Source organism: Spinacia oleracea, chromosome 3, assembly GCF_020520425.1.
Source record: "Spinacia oleracea cultivar Varoflay chromosome 3, BTI_SOV_V1, whole genome shotgun sequence".
Lineage (NCBI taxonomy): Eukaryota > Viridiplantae > Streptophyta > Magnoliopsida > Caryophyllales > Amaranthaceae > Spinacia > Spinacia oleracea.
Window position 1 is genome coordinate 135,977,925 of NC_079489.1, and position 10,960 is coordinate 135,988,884.

Below are 10,960 nucleotides of genomic sequence, written 5' to 3' on the forward strand. Positions count from 1 at the left end.
AAGACATAACAAAAAGTTTTCTGATGAAGCTACACATGATAATTAAACTCAAAGTCTAAACTTCATTGTTTACAACAAATATATTTTTTTGAAAAATCATTATATTATTCATAATATCTAAAGCTTAAACTACATCTAAGAGTTTCTGATATGCAAAAGATTGTTCGTTTCACGCATCTGTCATTACAGTCCACATCATATATTGTCGAAATAGCATATCGTTACGGCTATATAACTGGATGAAAAGATAAACAAAATTGGATAAAATTTATGAATAAACTCACAAATCATCCCATAAAAAGATTCAATACATAAAGAAAGGAAGTATTGTTTATTATGATTCCGTAAATACTAAAAAGAAACCATAAAAACAATAATAACATAAAACAACAATTGCCCAAAGGAAAAAAAAAGATCCACATATAAAGGATCGAACGCAGGTCTAGGGGCAGTGTGAAGATGATCATATAAACTTCGTTTTAACCAGTTTGGCAAGGGGTATCAGCACATCCATTTGTGCTAGAAAATATATAATATATTTGAGATTTTGAGAATATAGATAAGGTTTTATAAGTAGCGAATGTTTAGATTTCATAATACATATAATGATCCCACGTATTAAAATACGTACTTATAAAATTTAATTTTCATTTAAAAAACACACGGAGTACTTACTAGTAAAAATATAATAAAAAAGCTTTTTTTTGCCAATAACCCCTTATTGAATTAGGACCGAATATTGTATTATAATCTACGATTAAAAAGGATGATTTCACCTTTAAAGAAATCTTATTCGGAATTCTCAAACTCCGTAAAATTATATTAAAAAGTTTCGTTTGAAATGACATAAGTGCTGATCCCTCTTGCTAAGGGGGTCACTACTACACTGCTATAACATCTACTCGATCTAACTGCGAGAACCCGTGCTTGATTCTTGACTAGAGAAAAAATAACCAAAAATTTAAATGTGACAAACCAAATTATGAGATCATTTTAGTAAATAAAACATCAAACTTAATATTGAATATTTTTTTCACCTTTAACTATGATTTTTTGGTAAATCGTTATCTTTATGGGGACTATCTCATAATTAATTTACCTCACTATCAAAAAAGAGTTGGTTGTTAAAAATATAATTTATTTTTAAAAAATTATATACTACATATTTTTTTGATTACACAAAGGCTTACAATAAAACTTAATGATACCAGAAAATGTTTACCAATCTCCAAATGAAATTTTTATTACCGTATGTCTAAACCTGTAAAATAGTAACGTTATCCAAAAATATAACTCCGTACGTTGTACATGAACTGTTTAGATCAAACTTCAAAGAGTTAGCCTTTAATTACTAAGTTTGGCTAAGATTACACAAGATTATATAACTTTTGAAGAAATTAAATTTAAATAAAAATAAACTCAAGTAAAATAGATGTGTAACTCCTAACATTTTCAAAAACATCTACTGAGTAAGTTGTTTACTTCTTGTTATAATACAAAATTATGACCCACCACCAAGATTAGAAACAATAGCTAGAACACATGAATGTGTTATAATATTATCTACGATTATAAAGGATCGTTTCATTTTTATATAAATCATATTTAGAATTCTCAAACTCGGTAAAATTAGATTAAAATATTTATGTTTGCAATGACTTACGTGCTGATACCCCTTGCTACAATGGTCACTACTAAGCTGTTACAACATCTACTCTAACTGCGCAAACCTGTGTTCGATTCTTCTCAAGAGGATAAGTAACCAAATTTTTAATTGCGGAACAAAACCATTTTACTGGATCATTTTAGTCATGAAAAGATCAAAGTATTAGATAATTTTTTGGTTATTCGTTTCCTTTATGGGGAATGCACTCATTGCTTTTATGGGGAATTAAAGATAATTAATTGCTGATTGTGTTGGGAACTTAAAACAAATTTGAAATTCAAAATTAAATTTCAAAACACATTTCAAATTTCAGTTTGAAATTTTCAAAAGAGATAGAATCTTTTAAAGTTGAGGTGGCATATTATGAGTGGTGGTGTGCAAGATGCTCTTGCACACCTTGTGTACTTCTATCATCATCCATAACTCCGTGTAGACGGGTTAACCAACATAAATTTATGTTGTTCGATGCAACTTCCAAGGCAGAGTAAGCCATTACAAGTTCCAACTTTGTTAAATTTATTACCCAAAGGCAAGTTGAATTGTTATTGCAATATTTCTATCGCGATATCCTTTAAGGATGAGCAAGCCATTTGCGTCGGAATGGCGGGAACGACGAAGATGGCGGTCGATGAATGCCGGACTTGAAATTTGGGTTCGATAGAATTTTGAAACACATTTGAACCGAATTAGAGATTTTATAGGCCTATCTTTCGAGAATTTCTGAGACTATTATGTCCAAGGGAATTTCCCGATTAGACGTAATTGCTATCGATCCATTATTATTGATTGATTTATTGATACAATCTGCTCATAACCTCGAATATATAATTAGGGTACAATTTAGGAGAGACCAACCAAGTAAACCCTAACTAGGGATGTCAATGGGGCGGGGCGGGGCGGATGCGGATGTAGGTCACTCAATCCCCATCCCCACCTAAAATTTTTACAATTCCGCTTGCATGGACCCGGTCCACCATTAAGGTTACCATGGACCAGGGTAATTAGGTAATTTGCAGCGCTGAACCGTTTGAAATCACGTGTTCCAAAATAACAGAATGCGCGAAACCCTAAAATTGAAATCTCTCTCCTCCAGCAGCAGCTTCTCTCTCTTACAGCAGCTTCTCTCTCCTCCAACAGCTTCTCTCTCTTCGAGCTTCAACAATGGAGGACGATTTAATCGATTTGAATATCGATTTAAATCGCGCAATAGAAGAAAAATTGTATAATTATGACGGTAATATTCGAATCCTAATAACTAACTACGAAGAAAATTATAGTAACTTTCATACTCATTGAGTAATTATTATTATTTTAGAAAACTTAGAGAATCATAGAGAAGTATATGATGTTGAAGATGAAGATGAAGGCACATCTCAGCAAGTTATGGTTGCAAATCAATGTATTGAAGAAGGTATGATATAGTATCTTTTAATATATATATAGTAACTGTTATATTGATATAGTTAACATATTATAATTGCAGTAGTGTAACTAACATAGAAAGAGGAATTATATTTAACGTAGAGTAACTATAACATACAAAGAGAAACTATGTTTAATGTAGAGTAACTATCTCATATAGACAGGACTTATAGTAACTGTAGAGTAACTATAAACTATGGAGACTAACTATATAAAATGAAGAGTAACTATCACATATAAAGAAGAACTATATACTGTAGAGTAACTATCACATATAAACAAGAGTTATATTAAGTGTGAGTAACTATAATATATAAACAGTAACTATATAAAATAAAGAGTAACTATCACATATAATGATAACTATATTTAAAATAAAGTAACTATAATTTATGAATGGTAACTATATTAATTATAGAGTAACTTCACATAATGAAATAATATAAATAAGAAATAACTACATTTAATTTATAGTAACTATAACATATAAAGAATAACTGTATTAACTGTAGAGTAACTATAACAATCAATAGATCCTAAGTAAGTATGTTAAATATAGAGTAACTATTACATGTAAAGAGTAACTATATGAACTGTAGAGTAACTATAACAATCAATAGATCTTAAGTAACAATGTTAAATATAGAGTAACTATAACATATAAAAAGTAACTATATAAAATGCAGAGTAACTATCACATATAAAGAAGAACTATATACTGTAGAGTAACTATAACTTATAAAAAGGAGTTATAGTAACTATAATATATAAACATTAACTGTATAAAATGAAGAGTAACTATCCCATATAATGATAACTATATTTATAATAAAGTAACTATAATTTATGAAAGGTAACTATATTAATTATAGAGTAACTTCACATAACGAAATAATCTATATAAGCAATAAACTACATTTAACTTATAGTAACTATAACATATAAAGAATAACTATATTAACTGTAGAGTAACTATAACAATCAATAGATCCTAAGTAACTATGTTAATTATATAGTAACTATAAAATATAACGAGTAACTATATAAATATTAAGAGTAACTATCACATTTAATGATAACTATATTTGTATTTGTACAGGTTCAATAATACATTCAATTGATACAAACCACAACATCTTTGAAAATCCAAATAATGAGCAGGAAGAAAACATTGATAAAGAATTAGATGGCAGTTTAATTGGAGAAGCAAGGAAAACAACCGATGAGATTTATGATCTATATTGCAAACATGCTGCTATTATTGGTTTTAGTGTACGAAAAGGGAAGAATAGATATAAAGAAGGAACCACAATTGTTAATGGAAAATACTTCTACTGCTCTGCTGCTGGAATAAGAGACCCTCCTAAAAACAAAGAACTAAAAAATGAAGATGATCAATCAGATGCAAAAAAGAAAGAAAGGAGAAAGAGGGTTATGATAACAAGAACAAAATGTGAAGCTCAAATATTTGCAAAGAAGAATGAAAATGGAGATTTTGAAATAGAAAAGCATGTAGTGGTACATAATCACCCATTGACAAGAGAAATAAGTAATTATCTCCACCGATCGGAACGACAAATGACAGAACCTAAAAAAGAAGCTATTGAGGCAATGTCAGAATGTGGTCTAAGACCAATGGAGTCTTATAGGTATATGTCAACAGAAACTGGCGGAGACGACTGTGTAGGTCATACGATGATTGATCATCTAAACTACTGCTACAAGTTAAAAATGAAGCAAATTGATGGCAAGGATTCACAAACACTAGTGAACAAACTGTATGACATACAATCAATAGATCCCGAGTTCTTTTTCAGAGTAAGACTCAATGCTGAAGGAAAAGTTGAGTGCCTATTTTGGAGGGATTCTATGATGAGAGAAGATTACAAAATATATGGAGATGTTCTAGTTTTTGATACTACATTCAGAACCAATAAGTACAATCTCATATGTGCTCCATTTGTTGGTATCAATAACCATTGGAAAAACACAATGTTTGCTTGTGCTTTCATTGGGGATGAAACCACAGAATCTTTCGTTTGGGTGTTTGAAACTTTTCTGAAGGCTATGGGAGGAAAGCACCCTATATCAATTTTCACTGATCAAGATGCAGCTATTGCTGCTGGAATAGAACAGGTACCTCTTCATATATTATAGTTACTATTTTGACAATATAGTAACTCTTTATAAAATATAGTTACTATTTTAACAATATAGTATCTCTTTATAAAATATAGTTACTATTTTGACAATATAGTAACTCTTAATTCAATATAGTTACTATTCTAAAATTATAGTAACACTTTATAAAGTATAGTTACTATTTTGACAATATAGTAACACTTTATAAAGTATAGTTACTATTTTGAAAATATAGAAACTCTTATTAAAATATAGTTAATATTTTGACAATATAGTAATTCTTTATAAAGTATAGTAACTCTTTATAAAATATAGTTACTATTTTGTGGAACTATATATATTCATTATTGTTTTTCAGGTTTTTCCTTCTTCAAGACACAGGTTATGCTTGTGGCACTTGAGTAAAAATGCAAACAGTAGGTTTGGTTTATTGAAGTCTGATAAAAACTTCAAAAACGCATTCTACAAGTGTTTAAGTGGGTGTATAACACCAAATGATTTTGAAGAAACTTGGAAATCTATGATCAACACTTTTAAGCTGGAAAAAGATGACTGGTTCAACAGATTGTATAGTCTTAAAGAAAAATGGTGTACAGCTTTAAGTAAAGATTTTTTTTCTGCCGGTATACTTTCTTCACAAAGAAGTGAAAGTACAAACCATGCTGTTGGTTTTAAAGCAAATAAAAGTACAACATTAACAGAGTTCTATAGTATTTTTCAAGCTACAATAAATCGATGGAGAAAAACCGAAGAAAAAGACGAATTTGACTGTACAAGGGGAATACCAACTTCAGAGCTAAGTATGAGTGCTATATTAAAACAGGCACCAAATGTATACACGATAACACTTTTTCGTGATTTTGAAGAAGAGTTCAAGCTTTCTGTGGCAAGTAGTACAATGTTCAAGGGAAGTGTAGGAAGAACAGTGTTTTTTGAAGTGTGGATAGAAGGAATAACAGGTAAAAAAACTATAAATCTTTATTTATTATTTAGAGTAGATGTTCTTTTGAATAATATTACATTATATGTAAATAATCTAACAGGATCAAGGCAAGAAGTTCAATACAAAATGGAAGATTCAACCGTCACTTGCACATGCAAAAACTTTGAAGAATCTGGATGGTTATGCTTCCATTGTTTAAGAATATTGCATATACATTCAATCAATACAATTCCAGATCGTTACATAACAACAAGATGGACTAGATATGCAAAGAAACAGATATGGGAAAGGGTTGATACAATAAAAAGGGAGAAAGGTGAAATCAACAATTTTACTGGTTGGAGATTACATATGATCAGAAGGTAATTTTTTCAATATACATTAGTTCATTTTCATATATTTACAATTACAGTTGATATTTTACTTAACACTTAAACTCTATACCACAGATACTATAACTTAATTTTGAAAGGGCATAAGATAGCAAAGGCCAGAAAATTTATCGAGGAGAAGTTTAAAATGGATAATAAAGCAGTTGATGAAATCATAAAAAAGGAAGAAGAAAGGAAGGCAAAAGAAGAAGCTGCAAAGATAGCAGAACAAGAAAAGGCAAAAGCTGAAGCACAACGAGAAACACAAGACAAGGAATCAACTAATTCTGAAATAACAATTGTGCTTGATCCTGATCGTGCTAATACTAAAGGAAAGAGTAAGAAGAGAATAAAGGGTCAATATGACAATTACAAGCAGCCATCAAAGAAAGGAAAAAAGAAACACAAAGAATTTGGATCCAAGACACCCAATATTCAATTATTTACACCTAAAGAACAACTATTTTAGTGATGTTCTTGTTTTATTATCATATACAGTTACTTCAACATTTTTAAACAAATTTATTGAGCGTTTATACTATAGTTCTCCTTTACAATACATAGTTACTATACATTCAGTATAGTAACTCTTTATAAACACACAATTTTTATTTATAGTAACTCGTTATAAAATAGTTACTATTTTGACAATATAGTATCTCTTAATACAATATAGTTACTATTCTGAAAATATAGTAACTCTTTATAAAATATAGTTACTATTTTGACAATATAGTAACTCTTAATAAAATATAGTTACTATTCTGATAATATAGTAACTCTTTATAAAATATACTTACTTTTTTTACAATATAGTAACTTTTTATAAAATATAGTTACTATTTAAAAAATATAGTAACTCTTAGAACAATATAGTTACTATTCTAAAAAAATATAGTAACGTTTTTTATGCAATCAAAATGACTTATAGTAACTATATGTTACTCAAAAATAAAATACCATAAAAAAGAGAGTAATTGTATCTTATTAAAGATAACTATATCTGTAAGATAGTAACTATTTGAATTTATACACAAAATTATTCACTTTTTATATATACCAACTCTTCACATTTAGTGGTCACCCTTCTTTACATATAGTAACTCTATATAAAATATAGTTACTATTTTGATAATATAGTAACTTTCGTTATGCCATCATATGACTTACAAATTTATAAGAGTAACTATATTTGAAGAAAGGTAACTATTTCATTCAAATAGAAACTATATTTAAAATAAGTAAATTGAACAATATCACACAAATACTGCAAAAGTTATAATTACTCTCATATATCAAACAATTAAAAATCATTGAGAGTAACTATATCAAACTTAGAATTCGACTACATACAAACACAAAAAATTATTTGAACAGTAACTATATCAAACTTAGAATTGTACATTCTAAGTAGTAATTCGACTACATACAAACACAAAAAATTAAATTGTTTTTTCAGCAATAATTATTAACCACGTGAAGCACCTCGTCCACGTGCCTTCCCGCGTCTGCCTCCTCGGGTGCGTCTCCCGCCTTTGCCACGTCCTTTCCCTTCAACATTGACATCTGTCTCAGCTTCATCTTCTGTTTCAACATGTTTGGATTTCCTTGCTGAACTATTTCTTGCAACAATTTCAATTTTTGAAGCATCATTCATGTATTTCTGCGTCAACTCTTCCCTTTGTTTAATTAGGGCATCCAAAACATCTTGTTTCCTGTATTTCCTGAATGCAACCATTCGTTTCAGATATTCATCTCTGTAACAATTCAAATCTGACAACACAATGGTGCCACAAATACAAGCCCTGAGAAACTTCCTGAAATCTTCCTGCAAATATTTGAACAGTAACTATTAGAATAAAAACAGTAACTATGATAACAAAACAATAACTATAAAGAATGAAAAGAAAAATATGAATAACATTAATTATTTTTAACACAAAAACTTACATCTGCCAAGGGATCAAAGTCAAAAATCCCAACACCATCTTGTACCGTTTCAACACCATGAAAAACCATCATTAACATCATCAAATAGACACAACAGTCTTTGTCATAAGCACCTCGCTTCCAATTACCACCGACCGGGATAAATTTGAAGCTTTTAATATCTTCATGATGAATGTTATCCATATTTTTCAGTAGTTTTTCCAACGGATTTTTCATGAAATACCCCTCAATTTTCACGAAATTCACCAAATGCCCCTCAACTTTCAGAAATTCACCAAATGCCCCTCACCTTTAATATAATTCCCAAACTACCCTTACTAATGACGCTCCGTTAGTCCGCCGTTAGTCCGCCGTTAGCCTACTTTTCTAATTCACCAAATGCCCCAACAATGTAACTTATTTCACCAAATACCCCTATTTAAAAATATAATTCACCAAATGCCCAAATGTAAAAATTACCTTTTTAAAGCCCAACGGCTAGTTTTTTGGGATTGAAAAATAGCCGTAGCTTATTGTTTTAGTATAAATAACCCTGTTCTGAGTGTTTATTTAGTCACCAAATTCTTTTGTTGTAGTTTCATCTCATTTTATGTCATGAGTTATCATTCAAAATCATCATCCACACATAATGAGTCCACATATGTTAGAGTCCCAAATAAAATCTGTTATCGTGGGAGGAAATTTGTCATTCGTAGCTCCGATACAACACTCAATCCACAAAGGGTATACTACAAGCGTGATCCAAGCAACAATGGCGAATATGCTTAATTATGATGTTTTTTATCCATACTACATATTGTTTCAGTATATCTGTCACTATATGAAGTTATTTTTGAATGGTGAATATGATAATTATGATGTTTTTGAATGGTGAATATGCTTAATCTAGTTTGATAAGTGATGTTTTTTTGTGTGTTGAATATGCTTAATCTGTTGCTGATATTTTTAGTACACTTTATTTCTGACACATCTGAAACTATTAGCAGCAGAAATGCTAGATTGATTACAATTTCATGAGGAAGCAGTTTATTTCCCAAATATGGAGTAATTAACAAGAGAAATACGCAACAAGGCAGCACAAGTAAGCATCACGAGTAACTGCTTCAATTTGTTGTAAAGACAACATAGTAGCACCCCAACTTCCTAGAGGTGCTGCAGGACCTTTAAGCACGTACAAAAACAATTCTTTACCCGGTGTAAATAGATTCGTCAAATATTGCAATCCAAATGTTTTGAACTTTTCATTGGTCTGTTTTTTATCTTGTTTAACAGTTACAACCAATTCACCCAAATCAAAAGCATTCCTGCATTGAATCCCATAATCTCTGTTCAACGCATTAAGACAGTTGTTCATTTTAAAAGCAACAAAGGTAAGCTCTTGTCTTTGGAAGAACTAGGCCAGTGAACAAATAGGTTTATTAATCCGCAACAACTGAATAATCAAGCAATTGTCGAAGAAACACAGCTTCACTATGGCAACTTTTTCAGCAAGTTGGCGTTTGGTGTCATCTTGACAGTAGTGTCTTTCGGTGTCTAGTCCTATTATGGACATGTGGTTGTCGCTAGAGCTACGGATTTTTGACAGCAACTTCCCCAAACTATGATTAAGCTCAGTTATGGTGTAAACTAATGTTGTACTCGCATCTAATAATAAAAAGACTCTCACTTGTCTTAAAAAAATGGAGAGAGAGAACCCAACCCCAACCAAACCCCAACCCCAACCAATGGACAATTGTTAGCCGGAGAAAACCCAGAAACGCCACCAACAAATTAGCACGGAGAACCTGCTTCATCAATTTCCTCCCCCGTAACACCAGCCGACAAGGACTGTTCCATCTTTTCGGTCGACATACACATGCCCAAAAACTAGCCGTTGGGCTTTAAAAATGTAATTTTTACATTTGGGCATTTTGTGAATTATATTTTGAAATAGGGGTATTTGGTGAAATAAGTTACATTGTAGGGGCATTTGGTGAATTAGAAAAGTAGGCTAACGGCGGACTAACGGCATGTCATTAGTAAGGGTAGTTTGGGTATTATATTAAAGGTGAGGGGCATTTGGTGAATTTCTGAAAGTTGAGGGGCATTTGGTGAATTTCGTGAAAATTGAGGGGTATTTCATGAAAAATCCGTTTTTCCAATGAAGAACACTGTACAAAACATATAGTAGGTATTATCAACATAAAGTAACCTTTGAAATCATATAGTAACTATTACCAACATATAGTAAGAATTAAAATCATATAGTAACTATTAAAATCATATAGTAACTATTACCAGTTGGTTAAAAATCATATAGTAACTATTAAAATCATATAGTAACCATTAAAATCATATAGTAACTATTAAAATCATATAGTAACAATTAGAATCATATAGGAACCATTAAAATCATATAGTAACCATTACCAACATATAGTAACCTTTGGAATCATATAGTAACTATTTTATAACGATAGTAACTAT

The 10,960-nt window shown here is 30.5% G+C and overlaps 2 protein-coding genes across 2 annotated transcripts; one reads left to right on the forward strand and one right to left on the reverse strand.

Annotated features, from left to right (window-relative positions):
* Nucleotides 1-2,637: 2,637 nt before the first annotated feature.
* On the forward strand, nt 2,638-7,024 carry LOC110791163 (protein FAR1-RELATED SEQUENCE 5-like). The gene is made up of 6 exons (XM_056839689.1): nt 2,638-2,900; nt 2,982-3,077; nt 4,188-5,224; nt 5,589-6,189; nt 6,274-6,535; nt 6,623-7,024. Exons 1-6 carry the CDS (start codon nt 2,828-2,830, stop codon nt 7,011-7,013), a joined length of 2,460 nt encoding a protein of 819 aa, XP_056695667.1. The 5' UTR covers nt 2,638-2,827; the 3' UTR covers nt 7,014-7,024.
* A 797-nt stretch (nt 7,025-7,821) lies between these two features.
* Nucleotides 7,822-10,600, reverse strand: LOC130469421 (uncharacterized). Its single transcript, XM_056838733.1, has 2 exons — nt 8,495-10,600; nt 7,822-8,372 (listed from the first exon to the last, which is right to left on the reverse strand). The coding sequence occupies exons 1-2, from the start codon at nt 8,708-8,710 to the stop codon at nt 8,013-8,015; spliced, it is 576 nt and encodes a 191-aa protein (XP_056694711.1). The 5' UTR covers nt 8,711-10,600; the 3' UTR covers nt 7,822-8,012.
* Between the last annotated feature and the right edge of the window lie 360 nt (nt 10,601-10,960).

What these genes read in the sequence shown, in the direction of transcription:
- LOC110791163 (XM_056839689.1), top strand. Translation starts at nt 2,828, where the DNA reads ATGGAGGACGATTTAATCGATTTGAATATCGATTTAAATCGCGCAATA. An exon ending in GTGGATAGAAGGAATAACAG is followed by an intron (nt 6,190 to 6,273) that starts GTAAAAAAACTA and finishes ATAATCTAACAG; the next exon opens with GATCAAGGCAAGAAGTTCAA. An exon ending in AGATTACATATGATCAGAAG is followed by an intron (nt 6,536 to 6,622) that starts GTAATTTTTTCA and finishes TCTATACCACAG; the next exon opens with ATACTATAACTTAATTTTGA.
- LOC130469421 (XM_056838733.1), bottom strand. Translation starts at nt 8,710, where the DNA reads ATGAAAAATCCGTTGGAAAAACTACTGAAAAATATGGATAACATTCAT. An exon ending in ACTTTGATCCCTTGGCAGAT is followed by an intron (nt 8,373 to 8,494) that starts GTAAGTTTTTGT and finishes AAATATTTGCAG; the next exon opens with GAAGATTTCAGGAAGTTTCT.